The sequence below is a fragment of the Nomascus leucogenys genome, chromosome X, assembly GCF_006542625.1.
Source record: "Nomascus leucogenys isolate Asia chromosome X, Asia_NLE_v1, whole genome shotgun sequence".
Lineage (NCBI taxonomy): Eukaryota > Metazoa > Chordata > Mammalia > Primates > Hylobatidae > Nomascus > Nomascus leucogenys.
The window spans coordinates 117,067,547-117,093,844 of record NC_044406.1 but is presented as its reverse complement, the minus strand read 5'-3'; the positions used below and the strand labels follow the sequence as shown (position 1 = coordinate 117,093,844).

Genomic DNA, 26,298 nt, shown 5'->3' with positions numbered 1-26,298 from the left:
AAGAGCATGTTATAATGGAAGGAGCAAGAACTGGAAAATGAGACTTGGGTGTCAGTTCTTGCTATTACTGGCTGGATCTGAGATTCTAAGAAAGACACTTTACCTCTTTGAATCTTCTTTTTCAGTTATAAAACTTAAGCGTTTATCAAATGAAACTTTAAAAGTCCTTTCCGTCTTTAATATCCTATGACTTCATAATCAGTAAAAGTGGGAAAGACCTCATATTTATCATGTAGTCTTTCATTATTACTTTTTTTGTGCAAATATCTCTCAATTTTCTTGTCCTCCTTTTCTTCCACTGTTTTAACTTGGCAAATCCCAAACTTGATTTTAAACCAACTATATCTGCTTATTCTACCCTGTTAGCTAAACATTGCCAAAGAAGACCACTCAAGAAAGCAATCTGGTTTCACCTTCTTAAATTCATGATTTCAATGATCAAATTTCCTCTCAATATTACCTGGAAATCATAGTATTTGTTCTAAGTAGTAAAGCCTTCTCACTTCCAGATATGACTATTTTAGTTTTCCCTCTGCCCTCAAACCCCCAACATGCCCTCTCCACCCCTCACTCTTATATCATGACCTTTTTTCATACTTCATTGAGGAAACAGAAGCCTTAGAGGCAAACTCAGTCATCTTCGTAAGACTGAATGCGGCAACTTATCTACAATGGCATCTGTTTTCTCCGGCTTTCCTCCTGTTAAAAGGATGAAGTGTTTCTGCTTTTACCAAAGGTGAATGCCTTGACTTGTGTTCTCTATCTCATCCTCTCTCACTTTCTAAAAGATTTTGCTCCAAAAATGTATTTCTTATTTTCATATGCATCATCAATATCCCCTCTATGCTGGATCATTCTCATCAGCATACAAAAGGTAGAGTTAATGCTCAACTCTCTATAGTTACCACCCAATTTCTCTGCTCCCCTTCAGTCCCCATCACTCATCACTCTACTAAATCTGTTATTCTTGTAACTAAATGTAAGAGACTGTTTTTTGTCTTCATCTTAATCCCACAACAGCTTTTATTAACACAGTCAACAATTCTCTTGAAACATGGATTCTGTTATTTGATTTCCTCCTGGTTTTCATCCTATCTCACTGAATCCTCCTTTTTTTATCTCCTTTCCTGCCTTCTCCTATTCTGTTAGACCTAAGGGAGACAGACTCTTAAAGCTTAGTGCAGCACATACTTCTTTATCTATAATATCTCCATTCCCATGGATTTCAATGTTATCTATATTCGGATACCTCCTAAACTTATACCCTAGTCCAGCCCTCTCTTCTGGGCTACATACTTTCAAATCTAGCTGTCTGTTTCTTCCCTTTACCCAGAATTCTCATGGACACCTCAAACTTAATACAAATTGAATTTATGTATCCCCTAAATTTTCTTGTTATATAATCTCACCATCCAAGTAAATGGCACCACTTACTCAAACCAGAAACCCATGAGTCATCTCTGACAGTCAGTTTTCATTACTCTTCATATCTGATATGTCCGTAAGTCCTGACATTTCTACCTCCCAAATATGTCTTGAATCTCTCTTTTTTCTATCTCTTCTGCAACAACATTATTCAGGTTTACTATTACCTCTTACCTGGCCCACTGAAGTAGTCTTTTAATTGTCTTACTCTACCCATGAAGTTCTCTCTCTAATTCATTTATCAGACAGCAGAAAACATGATTTTCAGCTGTAAATTTCATCACTACTGCTTAACACCCTCCAGTGGATTCCTACAGTCTTTAAAAACATCTAAATTCTTTAGCATGATCTGCAACAACCTGAATGATCTGGCCATTCCTATTTTTTCTATCTTCTCTTATTCTCTCTCTCTCTCTCTCTCTCTCTCGCTCTCACTCTCTCTTTCTCTCTCTCTTCTCTGTCTCTCCACAATATGCTGGTCTTTTTTAGTTTATATTAGTTTTTCTAACACTCAATGTTTTCATGCTCATTGCTTACACCCTCTGCCTAGAATGTTCTCCCTCACCCCCACTTCTAACTCTTGCATTATTATCTCCTTCCCATTTTTTTAGGTCTCAAATTTTTAGGCTTCTCTTGGCCACTCTGACCACAATACCCCTCTCCCCCCTGCCCCCCCCACACACAGAGAGAGAGAGAGAGCATATTTTCTATTTTGGGTCCTTGTTTGTTTACATTCATAGTAAACAATTCACAATTCTTTTTTATTATTATTATACTTTAAGTTTTAAGGTACATGTGTACAATGTGCAGGTTTGTTACATATGTATCCATGTGCCATGTTGGTGTGCTGCACCCATTAACTCGTCATTTAGCATTAGGTATATCTTCTAATGCTGTCCCTCCCCCCTCCCCCCACCCCACAACAGTTCCCAGAGTGTGATGTTCCCCTTCCTGTGTCCATGTGTTCTCATTGTTCAATTCCCACCTATGAGTGAGAACATGCGGTGTTTGGTTTTTTGTCCTTGCGATAGTTTACTGAGAATGATGTTTTCCAGTTTCATCCATGTCCCTACAAAGGACATGAACTCATCATTTTTTATGGCTGCATAGTATTCCATGGTGTATATGTGCCACATTTTCTTAATCCAGTCTATTGTTGTTGGATATTTGGGTTGGTTCCAAGTCTTTGCTATTGTGAATAGTGCCGCAATAAACATACGTGTGCATGTGTCTTTATAGCTTTATGGGTCTTTTTCCTTGTTTTTAGTTTTTCTTCTTTCTCTCTCACTGAAATGCTAACTCCATGAAATGTAGAGGGTATTCCTGATGTGTTAAAAAAGAATTGACTTTTTTTACTATTTTATTCTAAGCACCTATCTAAGAGTTGGCACAGAGTAAGCATTTAGTAAATATTTGTTGAATGTATGAATGAATGTATTAAGTACCTAATATGGACCAGTAATTGTGCAAAATGTGTGACATTGAATTAATATACTATTCTATAGATGAGGATACCAACTTTCAGAGAAGTGATGTGACTTGCTCCAAGGTAAACAGCCAGTAAGTGGCAAAGCTGGGATTTGAATTTAGGCATGTCTTTTTCTGCTATGCTATACCATCTCCCCACCATCAGTAGTTCACCCTTGCTCTTCTATGCCTCCTCTACTAATGTTTAATGAATTTTCTATCAAACAAGTTTAAGGATTAGACATCCTTTGTTATGATGAAATAAAGCACTATAATTGTACCACAAATAAAAATATAATTCAATTGATATAGAATTTCTAAAACAAGAAACAGATTTAATCATTGCTGTTATGAAATTTACACACAGGTAATTAGGAATATTCATTGTTGATGATAACACCAGCACAGCAGTAGGAACAACCAGGTAAGATCTGAAAGGATCGAGCATTTTCCAAAATACGTATTGGAAAAAATGTACATATTTATGTGTCACAGTTACAGTTTTAAGAGTCTATACATTCTAAATATGATGGGATAATTGAAGTCATGGATTAACTTTCCAAATGGCCCCTGGAGGACTGGGGTCAAATTTATTAATTAAGTGTAATAATCCTGAACTTCCAGAAAGAAGCCAATTATGCTTGGTATGTGTGACACATTTAAGCAGTTCGATGTTTTTCTAAAAAAAGTATCAGATCAATGGTTATTCTTCAAAATTTTTTTTTTAGATCCAAATCATGGCTGGAACTGAAGAAGAAAATACGATTCAAATTTCAGAAATTATCTTTTTGAGTTTTGGGGATCTCCATGGCCTTCAGTTTCTTCTTTCTGGGATATTTCTGGCCATCTATGTGGTGACTCTAATGGGCAACATTGCTATCCTAACTGTGGTGTCAGCTAATCATTTCCTTCACACGCCCATGTTTTTCTTTCTTGGTCACTTCTTCCTAGAGATTGGCTGCGCCAGTACCATTGATCCCATGAGGCTGAGGACTGCCATCAGCTCATACGCCTTTTTCCTTTCCAGCCTGTGTTTCCCAGTTTTACTTTTTGCCTTGGTGGCTACAGAATTCTTCTTTCTGGCTATAATGTCTTACGATCGCTATATAGCCATCTGTAACCCACTGCAATACTTCGGCATCGTGGACCACTGGAGTTGCTTACAGCTAGCTAGTGCCTCGTGGGTGGCTGGATTTCTGGCATTCACTCTCCTCATGGTCCTCATTTTTCACTTAACATTCTGTTCCACCAATGTGATCTATCACTTCCGTGATTTGAAGCCCATCATGAAACTGGCTTGCACTGACACTGAAGTAGCTGAGATGTCCTCTTTTATATGCACCTCTTTATTTGCCCTTGGCCCCTTCCTGCTGACCCTGGCTTTTTATGATCACATCATCACTGCCGTTCTGAGGATTCCTTCTGCCACAGGAAATCAGAGGGCTTTCTCCACCTGTTCCTCCCATCAGACTGTGGTTAGTCTCTATTATGGAGCACTGGGCATTGTTTATGTCTTCCCATCAAGACCTCGGTATGAAGACTTATTGAAGTTACTTTCTATTCTGTATACAGTGCTTATCCCTGCCCTCAATCATATCATTTACACCTTAAGGAACAAGGATGGGAAGGTAGTTCTGAGAAAATTGGTGCAATAAGGAACATATAACTGGTCCAAAAAGAGTTTGAAAATTTTAGTGGCTTTTGGCACCTTCTGAAAAACCTCAAAAAAGTGGAAATGTTTCTATAGTGTCAAGAATCGTTACTGTGAAATTGATGAGTTTTCCTTTGTTCTATCAACTTTCTCCACATTAGTGAATAAGAAGTGTGTTAAAGGTTCTTTTGTCAAACATTTCGTAGGTGACAGGCACTATGCTAAGTCCTTTGCATGGATTGTCATGCTAAATCCCCACAGCAACACCATGAGGTAGCTACTGTTATTATCCTCATTTTACAGATGTTATAACTAAGATGCAAAGATTAACCCACTTGCTAAAGACCATCCAGCTAGAAAGTAGTGAAACCAGAATTTGAATTTGATCCCAAGGTTTGCCTAACATCAAACCCATGATCTTTCCACTAAATGGGGGGAGCCCACAACCTTGGATTGCCCAAAATGGCTTTCTTGGATCATAGAAGACATTACTGCAGATAACTTTCCACAGGGGAACATGGGCTAATGTGAGGTGAGAAGAAGGGAAAAAAAGTAATACAATAAAGTAATTCAATTTAAATCCTAGTCTCTCTCCTTTCTTCACCTAAAGTCTTGATGAAAATGCATGAGATAAAAAATGTCCTAAGATTAAAATTAGTTTTTTTAAGATTATTTGTAAGAACAAAAGAGTAAAAGCAACCTAACTAGTTCAATAAATTAAAGCACATTCACACAATGGAATATAATACATCCATAAACAAACAAACAAGAACAAATCAGCTCTTCATGTGTTGATATGGAAAGATCTCCATAATCTATTGTAAGTGCAAAAAAAAAGGTTAGTGCAATGTGCACAGTGTGGCACCAGTTGTGCAAAAACAGTAAAAGAAAAATATTTAAAACTTAGTTATAGATTAATAGACTTTTCTAGAAAGAAATATATGAATTTGGTGATATTGGGTGCCTTTTGGTAGAGAAACTAAATAGAGGGGAGGTGTAGCTTTTGAGGTGGGAATTATGTAAATAAATTACCTATTGAAAAGTAATCAAAGTTTAACAAATTATTGCAAATTGTACAAAAAGCAGAAATGTTCAACAACCCACATTTATATATCAGTGTGGAAGAACTTCTAGATACTTGGGAAGCTTCTTTTCTCTCACAGGCGAGTTATCAGCTCTGAGAGCAAGGATCTTGTCACTTACTGCTTCTATACTTCCCTCATAGTGCCCTAAATGCCAAAAAAAAAGTGTATAGCATAGATGTTTGACTTAACACTTGTGCTATCATCCAACACAGCATAGCTCAACATCCACTGAGCATAACAATTTCTAACAACTTGGTGTGTTTCCATTTCTAGAGTGAAAAACCCAAGGGGGAAAAGTGCTAGCTGTATCTCTGATGCTTTTCCATACATAGCAATCATAAAGGCTAGCAAGGGGCTGGCATGAACTAAGAATGGTTTTCTGGGCTCTTCCTTACATTATCACCATAGTGAACTTCCTATCAGGAAAACATGACTGCGTTCCTCTGGCGTTTAATCAACCTCTGTCACAATGACTCACAATTAGGAACAGAATAAGGGTCTCATATTCTTTGTGACTCCGTGACTTTACACATGTTGTTTCTACTTTTACCTCTGCCTCATTTTCTCACGTTAACTCCTTTTCATCCTTAAAATATCAAACGTCAAATATCAAAGTGTCACACACTCAGTGAAGCACTTCCTGATCCTTCAGCATCCCTCTAAAGTTAGGCCCTATTTTTTCCTATGCTATTAAAGCACTTTGTACATATTTATATTTTATGCCAATTACATTGTACAGTAAGTTTTTGAATTTATGCCTGCCTCTTCACCTAATAATGAATTCATGCTGACGTTTATCCTACATGTAGAGTAGTTGTTCACCTGCCTGAAGCAGAGGCTAAACTACTTAATGTCTTAAGGATAGTTCCAGTTCTAGAAGTTTGATATTTGTCTTGGTGCAAATTTTACAGCAGAATTTGTGGTGACGGGTGGAGAATCTTGAGAATTTCCTCTTAGTGTCAGGAAGCAGCATTATCTTGAACCCTTGGAAAGGGGACCTAAAGCATTCATTCATTCACTTGAAATATTTGTTAAATATAAATGTAACATATAAGTATGTTAAATACCAATTTAAGCAAAAACACTGACTGGTTAGTACTCTTCTGGGCACAAAAAGAATAAGAATCATGTGAATTTAACTTCAAAACTCTCCTGTCTAACCACTGGAACACCAACATAGTCCCAGATATAGAGCCTGCACCCAATAAATGTTTGTTCAACTAAGCCAAACAAAGGTATTATCAAGTGGTCTGGGAATACAAGTGGCCTCTGTTGAGGAGATCATCAATTTCTAATACTCATATTTTAAACTCTGGAGTTATAGGTCTTGGAGATATGTGGATTGTATGAAGTATTGGGGGAAAAAAAGAAGTGTCATGAAGAAGAAGAGGGAGGGCTATCTCCACCTGGAAAATTTAAGAGTCATTGCTTCCTTCACAACACCAGCTGCCATCTGCCAATGAGAAGGCAACACATCCATGGAGAGCAACAACTAGAAATAATTGGGTTTCTCCTGTTTAATACCTAAGACAGGGCCCCATTGAGATCAGGTAAGGAGATCTATTAAAGACAAGCTGTTCTCTGCATATCACTTAATTCAAAGTACTTAATGAGGCTGATTAAATGCCATGCTCTCCAAGGATACTGCAGATCAAAGTGGTAGTTTGTGTAAGTCTAAGGACTTGATTCTTAAACCAGAATGCAAATAAAAACTCATTTGGGAAAAACCTAAATTAGAGTATGAAAGCAATGCCTTGAGAAAGGGTAGATATTTTTGTACAAGCTACAGTTCAGTTTGGCCTAGATAAAGCCAAGCATCAGGATACAGGTGAAAAATTCAGGCAAATATTCACCTTTAGGGGCACAGCATATGCCAAATTTCTAGGTACCTGACTGTATATTTCACTATCTGGAAGAGTTACAATATTCAATAGTACTTAAAAATGGGGGTTCACCACTCTGACAGAGTGGTTTGTTAGCCTTCGCTCTGTAACCTTAGGCAAATAACTTAGCCTCCCTGACCTTCAAATTTCTTATGTGTAAAATGGAAATACTAGTACTATATTACCTCACAAGGACGTTCAATGAAGATTAAAAGAGATATTGCATGTAAAACTCTTAGCACTCAGGAGATACTTGATATACTTTAATTATTATTTTAGTGGTTATCATCATTATCATCACTGGATGTCATTGGGTCCTTTCTTGTTTTTATATAGTAAAGAAGTATGGACCAGGGAGGTATCTGAATAACTGTGAAGTGGTCTGAAAGTAGAGGCTAGAAAAATGGAGGCCGGGCTTCTGAGACTTCTTGGTTTTGCCAGGGTATCAGTTTACTTTCATCTTTGGCAAGAAAGACACAAGCTGGGCATCAAAGTCTTTCATATGTTAGTTTACTGAGCAGCTCTGTGGAAACGTTGGACCCTTTGGTCTAATACCTGGCCTTTAATGGCAGCCCAAACAATATGACCAGACCAGATGCATCTTGCTCTTTCTGTAAGAGCCACATTTCCTTCTCTCTTTACTTAATTCTTATGCTTTTTGTACTGAAGTTCTGGTAACAGCAAGTCATGTCAAGGTAAATGAAGCGGTGCTTAATAGTAGTAAAAGGCAGGCTAAGGGGGAATGGACTCATTAAACTGCTAAGAGTTTGACCCCTGTATACCACTCCAACTTCGTCATGTACAATTATTCTCTCTCTATGTTTCGGCCACTTTGAGACACTCTTTCACTTTCTTGAATTTGTAAATTCTTTTGTGCCTTAGAATGTTTGCATATACTATTCCCTCTGCTTAGCATGTTCTTCCTCAAAACTTGATGTAGTTGGCTCCTTCTTATACTTCTACTCTCTCCTTAAATTTGACACCCGATAGAGATTTCCTGGCCACCTCCTCTAAATTTACTTCCCTGCCAACAACATCACCCCCACATAGTTAAGCTCTATTTCAATATTTCATTATTCTTCTTAGCACCTAACAAAGTAGTGATTATGTAATTATTTGTGTATTTATGTTTTACATGTCTGTCTCCCAGAACATCTGTGCCTGTCCCACGTAAGTACTCAATGCATAATTAATGAATAAATGAATGAACAAATGCTTTTGGCATTCTTACCTCCTGGTTAGTCAATGGGTGGATATTCAATTGTTGTGGTCTGATAAATGGGTGGCTAAGGAGAGTTTAAAACATATCCACAAATTTTAAAATATTCCTACCATCAATAGGTGGGATCAATATTCTTTCCTTTTGAATATCAAAGAGAGATGCTCTAGTGACTGCCTGAACCAATAGAGCATGACAAGAGTACCAACAAAGGGTCTCCTAGGCATAATGGTAGGACTCAAAATGGTGGGAGTGACTTCCAAGGCTGGATCATACCAAATGAGGAAGCTTTTGCCTTGTCTGCTGTAAACTTGCTTTTGGAGCACCAAGGTACCACGTAAGAAGTCCAATTACCCTGAAGTCACCATGCTGTTAAGACCAAGTCACATGGAGAAATTGTGTAGAGGTGTTCCAGTTGACAGTCTCTAAGGAGACAGAAGTGATATCCATCTAAGGCCCACAGGGTCTGTATCATATTTTCAAATTCTTTGATATTCTTCCCATTGAGAAGTGGAATCTATGTGCCCTACTTTTTAATATAGAAGGATTGTGGTGCTTTGACCAATAGAGCATGACCAGGACAGTAACAGAGGGCAACAGCAACAACCCACATCAGCTGCCTGATATGTGCGCACAGATGCCTCTAGATGATCCCACTTCCTTGCTGTCAAGTCCCCTCCAGTCACAAAATTTTCCAAGTTGTGGTCCCCGACATTGTGAGATAGAGATAAGCCATTCTCACTATGACCTGACCAAATTCCTGAGCCATAGAATCCATGAGCATAATTCAATTGCTTTATTCCACTAATTTGGGGGCTTGTTATGGAGGAATGGTAAGTGGGATAGTGGCCATGAAATCGGGGATAGTGGCCATGAAATCCATGCTAGAAAGTTGTGGCATCTAGATCTATCTGACTCTAAAATTTAGGTATGTATTCCTGTTGATATGCTGGCTCCCTTGGGATTTTAAAAATTATTTATTTTTAATGGCAAAGTAAAAGCAACACCTATCTGGAGTTTAAAGGCATTTCAGGAAATAGCCTCACTGGAATGGAGGGAGGGATGTTTTGAGGGTTAGGATGAAATGGCATTTTCTTTTAAGTGAGAATGTATCCCCTTAAAGACATTCGTGAAGATGACTGTATTAGTCATTTCATAGGATCAGGAACAGGGGGAAGGGGGTTATATGCTGAATTCGGTCATTTTCTTGCCCTGTGATCCACCTGCCCCCTAAAATTCAGAGCTAATTTTCTCCCCTATGTTGCCATCACTAGCCAGCGTTTTCCTCATTGTCCCCACCTGAAACCCCTCTGGAGAGGACAGGCAGCACCCCCTGAGTTGGCAGAGGATACCACGAGAGAGAGCTGGCTCTTCATGGGCACTTAAGGTGAGAAGGCCCTGTGAGTAGCAGCCAGAGGAAACTGTTGAGCAAAAAGACCCCAGATTTTATTCTCTAATGGTAACAAGTGCTTGTAGAAGGCGATGATTCACACCAACTCAGTATCTGCACTGCTGACGTGGATGCAGATGAGGGATATACAAGGGCTGACAAACTCAGGAAAGAAACTAAGAATTTGGTTTAACTGTGTGGAAGTAATTCTAATTACAGGCATTTATGTGAACTGTTTACAATTTATGCCTAATTGCCACCCAGTACAATAACAATTATGCATATCATTAAATATGTGTCAGATTAATTTTGTTGTAAATTTTAATTATAACAGCAAACCCTATGTGTGTATGCTCTGTCTTTATAATTTGTTGCTTAGATTGCTCACAAGTTAGAAATAAATGAGACAGAACACTGGCTAGCAGGCCAAGAGTGGGGAAGGTGCAGAGGCGGCTGCCTGGGGTTGAATATTTACTATGGGTGGCGCACAAAGTGGATAATCAACCAATGCATAAATCCCAGCAGCTTAACTTCTCCGGAGCCCTGCAGGCAGCTCCACAATCTTTTATTCATTTATTGTTGATTCTTTGGTTGTATTCATGCCCACAGCATGTCCCAAACCATTTCTGGTCTCCTCGGCCTCTCAACTCTTACTCCGCTCTCGACTCTTACTCAATGGAAAAGAATAATCTCATCCTGGCTTTTGCACAGCAGGTCTGGCTAATGCCTCCCTAGCTGGCCTCTCAAATTTCTTTCATGCTGTAGGCCCCTTCTTCTGTGGGCCCCGGCCTCTGACAAGCAGACATGTCCTTTCCTCTGTGCCCTGGTCTCTTCCCCTCCCACCATCCCAAAGACTGGTTTGATGTCCCAGCATTTCACCATGTGTTCAATTTCTTTCTCTGCTTTTTGCCATGCACATGGTAGGCACTTAGTAAATATTTGTGGAGGTTTCCTTTAGACATGCATGAGACACAATGGGACACACACATACACACACTTTCCTTGCTGTTTCTTCAGCTATCACCATTTTCTCTTCATCCTCTAAGTTAACACTATACTTATACATCTTACATATCCAGTTAGACAAGAAATTCATTGTGGGCAAGGGACTTCTATGTTATTTTTTTCTGATTTCCTAGCACAGCTTGAAGCACTCCATACATGCTAAAAGATTAGTACTCATGGATCCTCACAGGCTGCTGCTTCTGTAGAGGGAAGGCAACATCTGGCACTTTCTTCCCTAGCTTGCTTTTGTAGAGGCTGAGTAGGATAATAGAAAGCATGGGGCTTTGGTTTCAGACAGACTTGAGTTCCACTCTAGGCTCTGCCACTCAGCGACTAAGAGAACTTAGGAAACTGATTTCATCTTTCTGAGGTCCAATTATCATCTGAAAAATGGGGATAATAATAGAACATATATTACAGGATTGTTGTGAAGATAAAATGACACGCTGATGAAAAGGGCCTGACACACACTGGTAATGATTTTTCTCAGGCAGAAACTTTCTGCTCCAGTGGCTCACTCATACTGAATATTTGTTCCTCCTTTATGGTAATAATGAGTCAGGATTTCAACAACCTAAAGCCTCACTTATTATCCACGTTTATCTTTCATTCTTAGCTCTAGATCAGTAGTTCTCATTCCCGTGAGACCTAATACTCCCTATTAATAACAAATATTTTGTGACTCCCTCTTCACTATCCTTAAATGAAGTACATAGAGAGTATAACTTACCTACATACATAATTTCAAAAAAATCAATACAGTGACCTAACTGAAATATAAATGAGGAGCAAAAGGAAAGTAATTTACAATAAAATGATATGTATTTCAATATATAAATGAAGGGCAGGACTCCATCGGACAACATAATGAAATACATGATTGCACCAACTTATACTGAGTAAGTTCATATTTAAGAAAAGTAAAAGGATTGGGAGGCGTCACATAAAAGATGGGAAAACATAAAAGGCAGAGAGAGATACAGGAAACAGTAGGATAAAAGCTACTGTTAAGACAAAATTCGATAACTATAAACCGTTTTCTCACTTACATTATTAAAGCTCACTGGAATATTTGAAAGCTGTGTAGGAGAACAGCTCTTCATTATATTCGATTATCCCAGACATTCAGGACAGCTAGCATCACTGGTCTCCATCCGCTTAGTGTCAATAGCACCTCCTAAGCATTGTGACAACCAAACTATACCCCAATGCTTCTGATGGCCTTCTTAGGACTCTGAGACACAATGTAGAGATGCTGATGGTGATAGCAACCAACTACAGCCTTTTCTGTCTTGTTTGCTACTCTGATTCTACTCCTGCCTCTTGAATATCTGTTTCTAGTTCAGCACTCTCATTGATCCTACCCATTCAGTTTTTAGCCCAAGAAGGCATTTCTTCCTCAAGATAGGTCAACTGGCCTGTACATAGCAGTAGTTTGGTAACAATTGAGTGTTGTCTAATAGCCATAATGCCTACAGCTACTATTTAAGTTTCTACCACCTTTAAGCCTTCTCCCCACCAGTCACTCCACCACCAAGGCTTTGGCACCCAGCTAGCAAATACATCATGGCTTATCTGTTTTCTTGATTCCATCTTTATTGGCTTTTAAGTGCCACATTTTAATTTTAATCTGTTTTGATACAAATTTTTCCGAAACATACTCTGCTTTTTAAAAAATCATTCTTTCATACTCCATGGATATGGTTCAATTAAAATGGTTAATTTATAAGTATGTTGTTTCCAATTTTTAAACAAAGATCTTAATAACTTTCACAAAAAAGTTGACAATAACTTAAAATAAACAACTATAAGTATACAACCTCAATTCTACCATTAACATTTTATTGCAGTTATTTTATCAATTATTTATCAGTCCAACCATCCTTCTCTCCATCCATGAATCCATTTTATTTTTTGGCGCATTTCAAAGTGAGTTGCAAACGTCAATATACTCCTCACTAAATCTTTGAGAATTCGTATAATTAACTAGAGTTAAATCGTTGCTTATAGATTTTCTTTTGATGTAAAATTTATCTACAATAAAATGTAAAAACATTAAATCCACATTTGCAGAGTTTAGACAAATGCATATATGTGTGTCCTAAATACCTTTCAAAATATAGATTGCCACTATCATCCCAGAGTCCTCTCCTTCCCCAACCCAGTCAATTCTTGCCCCATAACCCCAGAGGCAAACATGTTCTGATTTTTTTCCCACAGTACATCAGTCTTATCTGTTCTGAAGCCTCATATGATAATAAGATAGTAAGTATGTTTATATATGAGGTTTCTTTCACAGAAAATAATGTTTTTGAGATTCATCCATAATATTCCAAGTAGTCTTAGTTTGTTCCTTAATATTGTGCATAGTATTCAATTATTTTATGAATATACCAAAATTTGTTTATCTATTCTCATATAGATAGACATTTAGGCTGCTTTCCAGTTTTTGCCAGTATGATGAAATCCTCTGTGAATGTTTCCGTGCAAGTTTTTATTTTGACATTTTTTATTTACTAAATATAAAGGCATGTAATTACTTGGTCATAATTTGGTATTATAAGAAATGCCAGAACATTTTTCAAAGTTGTTGTGCCATTTTATACTCCCACAGTGTAGGAAAGTTTTGATCACTCCACATCCTTGCCCACATTTAGTGTTGACAGTTTTCTTTATTTTCAGTGCTCAGGTGGGTGTGTATTGATATCTTGTTGTGGTTTTAATTTGCTTTTCTCTGATAAAAATGATATTGAGTACTTTTTTGTGTGTACTGGCCATTCGTGTATTTGCCTTTGTGAAAATGTCTGTTCACATTTTTCCCCCTTAAAAAGATTAGAGATAAGTTTAGACTTACAGAAGAATTGTAAGAATACTACAGAGAGTTTCAGTCTAATTTTGCCCAGTTTCCCCTACTGTTAACATGTTATGTAACCATGATGCTTACATTTACCAAAAATTAACCTTGGCACATGACTCTTTACTAAACTACAGACTTTATTAGGATTCTACCAGTTTTTCCACTAATGGATTTTTTTTGTCCCAGTATCAAATCCAGGATGCCACATTGATTTTATCATTGCTCCTTAGTCTCCTCCAATCTGTGACTGTCCTCAGTCTTTCCTTTTCTTTCACAAATTTGACTCTTTTGAAAAGTATTGGTCAATAATTTTATGGAATGTCCCTCAATTTAACTTTTATGTTTTCTCCAGATTAGACCAGAGTCGTATGTTAAGAAGAAGAATATCACAGAGGTGGAAGTGCCCTTCTCAGCATATAATATCAGGAAATAAGATTTTTCACTCGTGATGTTAACCTTGGCCACTTGGTCAAGGCTGTGTTTTGTAGGTGTTTTTACTTGAAACTACTCTTCACAGTAATATATACATACATACATATATATATATGCATGCTCAGTATATACATAATACATACTCAGTAACAGTTCATAGTCTTTCCATTAGAAGCAAGTCACTAAGTCTGGCCTACACTTATACAGAGAAGAATTTAACTCCACCTCCTGGAAGAAGTACAAAAGAGTTTATTAACATATCTTTTAAAACCACAGAAATACATAATATTTGGGAGGGAGATGGAAATATCCTATGTCTCCTTAAAATTTCACCTACTAATTTTAGCATTTATTAACAGAGCTTGCCTGCAGATTATTATGTTACTATTCTAATGATGATTTTCTATTTCTCTCATTTCTCCTACCATTATTAACTGGAATTCTTCTATAAGTGAGAATCATTTTTTCTTCTCCCATTCATTTATTCAATTATTTATGTATATCAGTATGGACTCATTTATCCTTTGGTTTAAAATACAGTACTATCATCATTTAATTTGTTGTTCCAATTTGTTCAGGCTTGACCATTGAGGATTCTTTCAGCTTGGGTACTATAACCTTTTGACATCATCTTATCCTTTTGGTTGGGGTTGTCATTTTTGAGCACTTTCAGCCACTGTAAGTTAACCCGTGTCTCTTTTGTATATTCCCTGCCTCAGCCCTAAAATCATCCATTTCTCCAAGAAACCCTAACTGCTTTTATTAGAGGACAGTGTTTAGAAACCAAGATCTGGACCTAAGTTTGCTTGTTACTACTGAGGTGTTACTACTTTTATGTGCTAAGAGCTAGGAAATCTATGTATATATATACACTTATCTATACTTTATTTTGTATCTACTTGTGTATGTATTAAAATAAACATGAGTTTACACTGCTATCTCTGACTTTAATCCAATAATACAGGGTTTATTCTATTATTCCTCCAGTAGTAGGCAGAATAATGGTCCTCAAAAGATGTTCACATCCTAATCCCTGAAACCTGTGAATGTGTTACCTTACCTGGCAAAAAGAAATTAAGATTGCAGGTGGAATTGTTTCTAATCAGCTGACCATAAAATATGGAGATTATTCTGGGTTGTCTGGATGGACCCAATGTATCACAAGGGCGTCCTTAATGGTAGATGACGAGGGCCAAAAAGGGAGTCAGCTACTATGCAAGAAAGACACAGAGAGATAAAACATCGCTGGCTTTGAAGAGAAAGAAAGGGTGCCATAAGCCAATGAATATGAGCAGTCTCTAAAATCGGGGAAAGGCATCTAAACACATTATCCCTTAAACCGCCAGAATGGAATGCAATGTGCTGACACTTAAATTTTAGCCCATTGAGAAACATGTTGGAATTCTAGCCCTATAGAACTATAAAACAAAATGCATTATTTGAAGCCACTAAGTTTATGTAATTTGTTGTAGCAGCAATAAAAAGCTAATACACTTTCATTGCTTATTTGTTACTTCTTTCTCTGATAGAGGAACTTGGCTCTTACCATTTATAATATACTTGCTTATTTTTTCAACCCTAGTACACATATAGTGTAGTTTCAGAATTGCTAAATCATCCCAATAAAAGAAATATGTTTATTAACTAGATTACAGTGTTTAGGTAGTTACTTTTGTTTTTATCTTTAAAATAGTACAAGACAAACCAGTTTCCCAAAGTTATTGTCAGCTTCTTCCCTCTCCACCTTCTCCAATTAAGGTATATCATATTTCTAATAGAGTTATATACATTTGCCATAGTCTTTATTCTATTCTGGGTTCTCCAGTCATCTTGGATGACTTTTTTTCTTTCTTTCTTTTTTTTTTTTTGATGGAGTCTCACTGTCGTTGGCCTGGGCTGGAGTGCAATGGCGCAATCTCGGCTCACTGCAACCTCCGCCTCCTGGTTTCAAGTGATTCTCCTGCCTCAGCCTCTCCAGTAGCTGGGATTACAGGCGCCTACCACCACGCCTGGCTAATTTTTGTATCTTTAGTAGAGACAGGGTTTCACCATGTTGGCCAGGCTGGTCTCGAATTCGTTTTTCTCATATCTTTTCATCTTCAGTCAGTTTTTTGTAAGCTCTATTTTGAGGGAATCTGCTGAATTTGTTGGCATAAATTTATTCATAATATCCTCTTTTTAGCTTTCTTTTTTTTGCGTTTTTTTTTATTATTATACTTCAGGTTTTAGGGTACATATGCACAATGTCCAGGTTTGTTACATATGTATCCATGTGCCGTGTTGGTTTGCTGCACCCATTAACTCGTCATTTAGCATTAGGTATATCTCCTAATGCTGTCCCTCCCCCCTCCCCTCAACCCACAACAGTCCCCAGAGTGTGATGTTCGCCTTCCTGTGTCCATGAGTTCTCATTGTTCAATTCCCACCTATGAGTGAGAACATGGGGTGTTTGGTTTTTTGTCCTTGTGATAGTTTACTGAGAATGATGTTTTCCACTTTCATCCATGTCCCTACAAAGGACATGAACTCATCATTTTTTATGGCTGCATAGTATTCCATGGTGTATATGTGCCACATTTTCTTAATCCAGTCTATCGTTGTTGGACATTTGGGTTGGTTCCAAGTCTTTGCTATTTTGAATAGTGCTGCAATAAACATACGTGTGCATGTGTCTTTATAGCAGCATGATTTATAGTCCTTTAGCTTTCTTTTTACAGTTTTATTGAGATTTAATTTACAAACTATAAAATTCACTCATTGTAAGTGTAACAATTCAATTATTTTATTAGATTTACAGAGTTAGCCTGCCATCTCTACTGTTCAGTTTTAAAGTATTTTCATCTCTCTAAGACTTTTTCTTGTGTTTGTTTAACGTTAATCTTAGCGCTTACCCAAAGCTCTAGACAGCCAATGATCAGACTTCTGTTTGTAAAAAGTTTACCTTTTTATTAAATATTCTAGTTGATTGGAATAATACATCTGCAGCTTTTGTGTCTTGCTTCTTTCATTTAGCATAATGTTACTGAGGTTTATCCCTATTATAGTACATATCAGTGGCTTGTTTTTAAGCTGCCAAAAAGCATTTTCATGTATGGATAAACTACATTGCTTTTGTCCATTCATCAGTTGATAGGCACTTGACATGTTGCCAATTTGGAGCTATTATGAACAATGTTACCAACATTGCTGTATATATCTTTGTCTGAACATATGTTTTTATTTCACTTGGGTAGATTTTTGTGAGTGGAATTGTTCGGTCACATGATAACTTTACAGTAAACTTTACAGAAACTTCCATACTGTCTTCCACATCTATGCCAACAATTGGTGTAGTCTGGGTTTTTTTGATGGTGGACATTCCAGAGGGTGTATATTGGTATTTTATCATGGTTTTAATTTGCATCTCCATAACAATTAATGATATTTAGTATTTTTTTATGTGCTTACTAGCCATTTGGTTATTTTCTTCAGTGAATTTTCTATTTAAATCTTTAAGTGGTCAATTGTGTTGTTTGTATTCTTATTACTGAGATATTATAGTTTTCATAAATTCTGGATAAAATGATTTAGTGGATGTACGATTTGCAAATATTTTCCTCCAGTTCTGGTTTGTTTTTTAATTTTCTTAATAATGTTTTTTGGTGTTCAAATGCCGATTTTGATAAAATGCAAATTCACAAATTATTTTTTCCATGTCTTTGGCATTGTATCAAAGAAATCATTGCCTTACCCCCAAATAGAAAGATTTTCTCTTATGCTTCATTCTAAAAATGTTGTAGTTTTAGCTCTTAAATTTAGGTCTAGTATGCCTCTGAGTTAGTTTTTTTGTATGATGTGAGGTAAGTATGTAAGTTTTTTTTTCATTTTGTTTGTATTGTAGTATATAATTGTCACAATATCTGTTATTGAAAAAGCTACCCTTTTCCTTGTCAAATTGTCTTGAGATCTTTGTTGAAGAGGTAAATATGAGAATTTGTTTCTGAAAATTTAATTTGCTTCCATTGGTCTAAATGCCTGTCCTTGTGCCAACAACACACTCTCTTGATTACTATGGCTTAGTAGTAAGTTTCGATATTGGGTTATGTAAGTCCCCTGACTTTGTTCTTTTCTTGAAATCGCTTTGAATTTTCTAGGTCCTTTCATTTCCATATAAATTTTACCATCAATTAGACAATATCTACAAAACAGTCTCTTGGGATCTTGATAAGAGTTACGTTAAATGTATATATCAATTGAGGTAGAATTGCTATCTTGATAATATTGAGTCTTCCAATCCATTTTTTTTGTATATAGTGTAAGGAAAGGGTCCAACTTCATTCCATTGCATATGGATATCCAGTTGTCCCAGCATCATTTGTTGATGAAACTACTCTTTCCCTCATTCAATAGTCTTGGCACACCTGTTGAAAATCAATTGGCCATAAGTGTATGCATATAGTTTTGGAGCCTCAATTCTATTCCATTAATCTATGTATCTGCCCTTAGAATTATGTTATTTTGATTACTGTAGCTTTGAAGAGAGTTTTAAAACCAAAAAGTGTGAGCTAACTTTTTTCTTCTATTTTAAAATTGTTTAGGCTGTTCAGTATTCCTTGAGATTTTATATCAATTTTAGGAGGCATTTTTCATTTTCTATAAGAAAAAAAGTCATTGGGATTGTGATAGGGATTGTGTTGTGTCTGTTGATCATTTTGAGTAGTATTTTCATTGTTTTAGTCCATTTCTTGTTACTATGACAGAATACCTGAGAGGGGGTTATTATTTTTAAAAAAGAATTTTATTTTGGCTCATGGTTCTGAAGGGTAGGAAGTCTGACATCAAGTGACCATATCTGGCTGGTTTTTGGTAAGGGCATCCTACTGCATCATAACATGACAGAGAACTGAAAGGGGAAATGGGTGCCTGCAAAAGAAAGAAAACACAAGAGACGGCCTCACTTTGTAACAACCTGCTTTTGCTGTAACCAATCCAATCCTGTGAGAGCAGGAACTCACTGATTCCTGTGAGTATTAAACCACTCCCATGAGAGCAACATTACTCCCTCTTTACAAACTAATCACCCCTTAAAGGCTCAACCTTCCAACATCATTACGTCCTTTATAAATTACCCAGTTAAATTTACTTCAAAGTATTTTATTCTTTTTGTTGTATTGTAAATAGAAAGTTTCCTTAATTTATTTTTCATAGTGTTCAATGAAAGCATATAGAAATACAGCAAATTTTACGTGTTGAACTTACATGTGTTAATCTTAATTTGTTCATTAGCTCTAATGGCTTTTAGCAGTTTTTTAATATTTCCTTTTTATATTTTCTGTATATGAGATTACATTTTCTGTGGCTAGAGATAGTTTTACTTTTTCCTTTCAAATTTAGGTGCTTTTTATAAAGAAATATTTTGAAAATCACCAGAGAAAAATGACAGTTTACATACAGATGAACAACAATTCAAATGTCCATGGACTTCTAATCAGAAGCTATGGAGACCAGAAGACAGTGGAATGAATGACTTCTTAAAGAACTAAAACGCAGAAGCAAACACTCATCCAAGAATTCTACTTTGAGCAAAAATAGTTCTCAAGAATGAAGGCAAAATAGAAAATATTTCCATCCATTAGTACCATAATAACATTAGTCACCAGCAGACCTACGCTATAATAACTACTGAGGGAATTTCTTTGGGCAGAATAGAAATAACACCAGTTAGAAACTCAGATATTTTGGAATAAATGAAGATTATTGAAAAGGGTAGAGATCTTAGCAAATACAAAAACCTTTTTTCTCTTAATTAAAAAAATAAAGGGGACTTCCACTTTCACCCCTAACATGTAAGGAGCTTGAAAGTTGCCATTCGCATCCTTACAATAAAAAAATGCTGGACAGTAAATAGAAAACTGATGACTTTTCTTAGCCTCAGAGAATTGAGATGGCAGAACAACCCAATATCTCAAAAGCTGGAGAGATAAGCGCATTCATATCTGCTTATCTAATGAAGACCTGCTGGAAGCCATAAGCAGTATGATTATTTAATTAATTCTCTAGTAATTATGAAAAATTACTGGAGATTAAATGTAAACTAGTGTGAGAGTGAGAAGTTTATGAGGGGGAATATCATAGAGGGGCTCTCCACACTTTCGTGGGCTTTTCCTCCAGGAACTGCACAATATTCTCATAATGAGAATTAGGAAAATCCTTTCAGTGGCTCTGACAGGAGGAGGGGAGAAAAAGAACAAAATATACAATAACTATAAGATAATATCAAAGGAGGTAACAAATACCTGGTTAGAATCCCAGAAAGAGAAGAAAGAGAGAAGATAGCATAAGACATTTTTGAAGCATTAAATGGCCAAGAACATCACAAATTAGTGACAGATACCAAACTACAAATCCAGTAAGTTCAGAGAATACCAGGAAAGATAAGTACCGAACACACACACACAAACACACACACACACACACACACACACACACACTCCTGGGCATTTTGATTCAGACTGCAAAAATCAAATGCAAAGAGAAAATCTTGAGTGAAGAAGACAAAGTGCAGGGAGGCAAAACACCTTATCTATAGAGGAAGAAAATGTAAGGCTTATAGTAGACTTGTCAGAATCCATACAAGTGAGAAGAGAGTGAAATGAAATCTTTAGACTGTTTAAAGAAATTTCTACCAATATATAATTCTATATCCAGTGAAATTGTCCTTCAAAAGTGAAGCAAGGTAGTCAGTGATCTTTTGAGTGTGATTTCAGGATCCCAAACTGGCTTTCATATGACCAGTAATAGGGCCCCATATTACTGCAGATGCCAAAAGTCAAGGCACGATAAGTATGAGAAAAGTAATTTTCACTTTTTACTGTTTGTAGACAATGTCCATCTTTCAATTAAATAGCCAGACTTCCATTAAACTCTGATAACATGTCAAGCCCTGCGCTAAGCTGGTGCTCTGTATTCATGTTCTCAGGCTGCCATAACTAAATACCACAGACTAGATGGCTTAAACAACAGGAATTTGTTTTCTCACAATTCTGGAGGCTAGAAGTCTAAGATGTCAGTTTCTGGCAAGAGCTCTTTTTCTGGCTTGCAGACAGCTGCCTTTTCACTATTACATTGCAGGGTGAGAGAGTGTGTCTCTTTGTATAAGAATGCAAATCTTATTGGATCAGGACCCCACCCTTATGACCTCATTTAACCTTAATTATCTCCCATAATGGCCCTATCTCAAAATACAGTCACATTGGGGGCTTCAACCTATGAATTTTAGTGGGACAAAAATTTTCACTCCATAGCAAGCTCCAGGATAAATACGGTATAAGAATCACTGTTATATAAAATCTTCATGTACCCAACAGAAAAAGGCAAATGAACCTCAGTGAGGAGAGATGTAATCTATTAATTTGCACTTTAAAATTTGATAAAATAAACGGGAAGAGAGGGAACTTAAACTGCACTTTGAGATTTTTACTTGGTTCCCACAGATCATAGCTTAGCAGCAGTGTATGTAAAAGACAGTTTGAAGTTAACACTCATTCAATAGGTATCCACAATTAGCCATAGATAAAAAAGCTGCTATCTGTTTAGATTACATTTACAGGAGAAAAATTTCCAAAATGAGAGAGGCAATAACCCTGCTGCTCTCTGTCCTTGCAAGATGACACCTGGAATACAGTACTTTGCTCATTTCTGGGGCCAGAATACATGAAAGTTATAAATAAACTGCCACATACCCGGATGTGTGACCAGGGTGGTAAGGAATGCAAAACCATACTGTATAAGGAATAGTTGAAGAAACTGGTAAGAGTTGACCTAAAGAATGGAAAACTAAAAGGGCTATAAGCTCTGCATTGAAACATGTGAATAATACATAAATGAAACACTTTCATTTTGGAGGCATAATTATAAACAAGAACACTCAGTCAGAGCTATTTGAAGATGGAATGGGTTGAGTTTGAACCTAATGAGTTCTCTTTCATTAATGGCATGTAAGTATCAGCTAGATGACCACAGGCAAGGATATTATAGAAGGAATTGTAGTAACAACTGGGGGTTGGACTAGTAAACCTTGCAGAATTCTTCCAACTTGAAGATTCTCAAAGGGTATGATTCTTAAGATCACCAGAGGATTGTCTCTTTTACAAAATAATCTATCAACAGTTCTTATTTAAATATTAAGTAATTCTGTTGGATTTAATATGAAATTGTTTTCTAATTGGGTAAACTGAGGCACTTCTTAACCCTTCCCTGCTATGTTTCTTTGGTTTTTGTACTGAAACTCTTCTTTATCACTAACCATTTTCAATGGTGGGTATGACACAAGGCCACCTGCACATCACATTTTATTGCCCCGTGACAGGGCTCAATTGATTAGTAAGTGTTTTTGACAACTCATTCTATGCTTAGCACTGGATAGGGCCTGTGAGGTGATAGAAGTCTCAGACAGAAACCCTGTCCCCAAGGATTTCCATTCTCCTTCAGGAGTCTGTACAAACACAAAGGTTCAAGGGAACAGACCAGGCTCTAGGATTTCCCACAGGGGAGGTTGATGTGAACAAGAGTGGTCAAGGGTAAAAAACATGAGCTGATATGTCCAAGAGTGAATTTGTATTTATCATCTCCTTCTCTTTCTTGTGTCCCCATCTTCGTGAATGGTACCACTATGCATCAAGTTTTCAAACAGAAACTTGAGAGTCATCCTTGATACCACCTTATTTCTTCTACTGAAACTATCAAATCTATGGATAGATAATGCCAATTTTACTCCCATCTCTTAAATATATATTTTCTATTACAACTGCCACCACTGTAGTCAATGTTACTTAGAAAAATGCCCCATCTACTAACTTGTCTCCCTGCCTCTCCTTATTCTATTCATTCTCCACACTGTAGATTGAATAATCTTTCTCAACTACAACATGAGGATACCACTCTTCCATTTCACACTCATTGATATGATGTTAAAAGCCATTTGTAACCTGGCTCAGGCATCTCTATCCACCATCATTCTCTTGTTTGTTTTATCGTCCATGTTCCTGACGTACTTAAATTATTTTAAATGCTGAAATTTCTTCCCATACTCTCACTTACCTCCAGACCTTTCTGCCTTGTAGCTCTTTCTACATGGAGTACTCTCCTGATTGTGCCCAGAGCATCCCAAAGTATCTTTCAAGTCTCTTCTTAGATGTTATTTCCTTTGAGAATCAAGTCCCGATTATCTTTCCAAGTCTGCATGGCTTCCTTTCGTCCACAGTATTAATATCCTGTGTTTTCTGCTATCATATGGCCCTTTCCAAACTACAGTGTAATGACCTGCTTAATTGCCTGTGAGTTGTGTGAAGGCAGAGACTTTAGTGGATTTGTTTAGACAGACTTTTTAATGTATATTCAGTTACTAGCACTTTACTTAGCACATAGTAGGCATTCAACAAATTGTTGAATAAATAAGGGTAAGACATGCCAGAACATGGAGGGAAACCAGCATCAACCAAGGCAAATTGATTGAAATAAACATAGTATGTGTATTACAGGAAAGTAGGCAGGAAGGGCATGTTGTATGAAATGAGCAGAACTGCCTGATAATAGTCAAGAAGATGTATGTAAGAATGTTGGCAGTCAAGGTTGGAGAGGCAGACTGGGGTAGGTTATGGAGGGCCTTGAATGTTACAGTAAGAAATCTCAACTTGATTAATAAGACAATGAAGAATTCTGTGAACAAGCATCCTTAAATCTCTAATCTCTGTTTTGGGCCCCTAGATATCTTCTTTCTACACACATCCTGGAGAGAGGAAAGAAGTAAGAGCAACACCACTGTAGCATACTGACCTAGGACATTTGTTTTTGCTTATTTGTTTTTATTGGCATTATTGATGTATAATTTAGAATTCACCAACTGTAAGCATACAGTTCTGAGTTGTGACAAACACACATAGACATATAACCACCACCACAATCAAGAAAAAGAATATGTCCTTTTCCTCCAAAAGTTCCTTCATTTCCCTTTGCAGAAATTGTGTACTTCTAACCCTGACCAGTGGCAATCACCAGTGTGTTCTCCTACCTATAGTTTCCCGTTTTTAAAATGCCATATAAATGGAATTATACAGTATATAAGCTTTTGGGTCTGGCTCCCTTTACTTAACATAGTATTTCTTTCAGATTCGTTGAAGTCCTTGTATGTATCAGTAGTTTGTTCTCTCTCTCTCTCTCTCTCCTCTTTCTCTCTTGCTAAGTAGAATTCTGTAGTTTGAATGTAATACAATTTATTCTTTCCTCAGTTGATTGGCATTTGAGATGTTTCCAGTTTAAGGCTATTGTAATAAAGTTGCTGTGAGCATTGGAGTAGCAGTGCTGGTGTACTTGCCTAGCCCCTCTACTCAGAGCAAGTGTACCTAGCAAGAGATGAATGGGTCCTGGAAGAGATGACTGGACCAAGAACTCATCAGGACTCACACTTCTCTCCCTTTTCACCTAGTCTAATTCATCAGCACTATTACAAGGATTTGTTGTGATCAAAATTCGAAAAACAACCCTGTAATTTCTCACTTCTTTAATGATTTTTATGAAAATGAAGACGTAGTCACTCAAATATTTGTGTCTTATCTCCCTCTCTCCTGTTTTCTTATTTTCCCATTTAAATTTATTTTTACTCTATTTTTGTACCTCCTTTCCCCTCTTCTTTTTCTTTTGTCCCCTTCTGCCCTCCCTCTCTTTTCCATCTGTCCTACCCTTCCCTTTTTACCTGCCCTTTCTATTTTATTGTTTCATCTTCCCTTCCATCTGTAACTTTCTAGCATAGAAATTTATATTTACAAAAATGTTTAAATCAAGGATGTAGCCAATTTACATGAACTGTTACATACCATAAGCATTTTATGCACTACCAACTCATTTTATTTACTTGTTTTAACTGTGAGGATACTGAGCACTCAGTCCTATTTCTATTACATGATATCACATCAGTCAATTACACCTAATTTCCCATAGTGATTCTGAGAATTTCAGCCAGATAGAGCTTTTATGTTTTGTTTTAAAGTACGCAGTTGTTGATTCCTACGTTGCATACCACCGCCTACCCTTCCTGCCCCCCATTAAAACTCTTATGTTTTGACAAATTGGTGTCATTAGGATTTCAGCCCTCTGAAATAGGTTTAATCATTCAGGCGGTGATGTTCTATGTTCAAGCTTTTGTATTAACAAACTCCCCCCTCCTTTTTTCTTGGTAAATGGGAACCTGATATTTAAGCATCCTAGATTAGTGTTACAGGTGCACTTTCGGCCCACCCATGAGGAGCTGTGCTCAAATTCCCATGTCTAATGCCAGCGAGTATTAGTGGGACTAAAGAAGTTCATTTTATTGCTTTATTAGAATTGCTTCTTTTGTACCTAGGCCATTTTTTACAAGGCCTCAGCTTAAGGGTCTGTATTAGTTAATTCATATTCTATTACCTTTCCCAGGGATATGAAGCCCTTTCTAAAAAGAAGGGTTGAGGAGGGGGAAGGGACTTACTGTGGTTCAGTCCTGATGGCTGTGATTGAGGAGGCAGAAGAACCAGGGAGAAAGAAAAAAAGGCTGCAGGAAGTGTGGTGTTTAGGGAATGCATGGAAATAATACCAGTTTCAAAAAGCCAAATTTGGTAAATAGCTTTAGAGAGGGAACTATTTAGGGAGGAAGGATAGGAGAAAGAAATGGAGAAGATGGGAAATAGGGGCAAGAGAGAGAAAAGAAAAGGTTAGGGAGTGGAGACGTTTCCAGGGTAAATAAGCTCAAGTCTCTCAGCAGCCCCTCACCAGCATGATTTCCAGACTCTTAGGCAACCTGCTCTCTCCTTTTTAGATGCCTTGTAGCTTCTGGCTGCTACCCATATGTTCCCCCCATCCTGCTATTTTCATTGAA

General features: G+C 37.0%; 1 protein-coding gene across 1 annotated transcript; it reads left to right on the top strand.

The window, feature by feature from the left end:
• Positions 1-3,629: 3,629 nt before the first annotated feature.
• On the top strand, positions 3,630-4,547 carry LOC105738101 (olfactory receptor 6B3-like). The gene is given in 3 exon segments (XM_030806522.1): positions 3,630-3,889; positions 3,891-3,940; positions 3,943-4,547. Coding segments are annotated over 3 exon segments (915 nt in total).
• Positions 4,548-26,298: the final 21,751 nt, after the last annotated feature.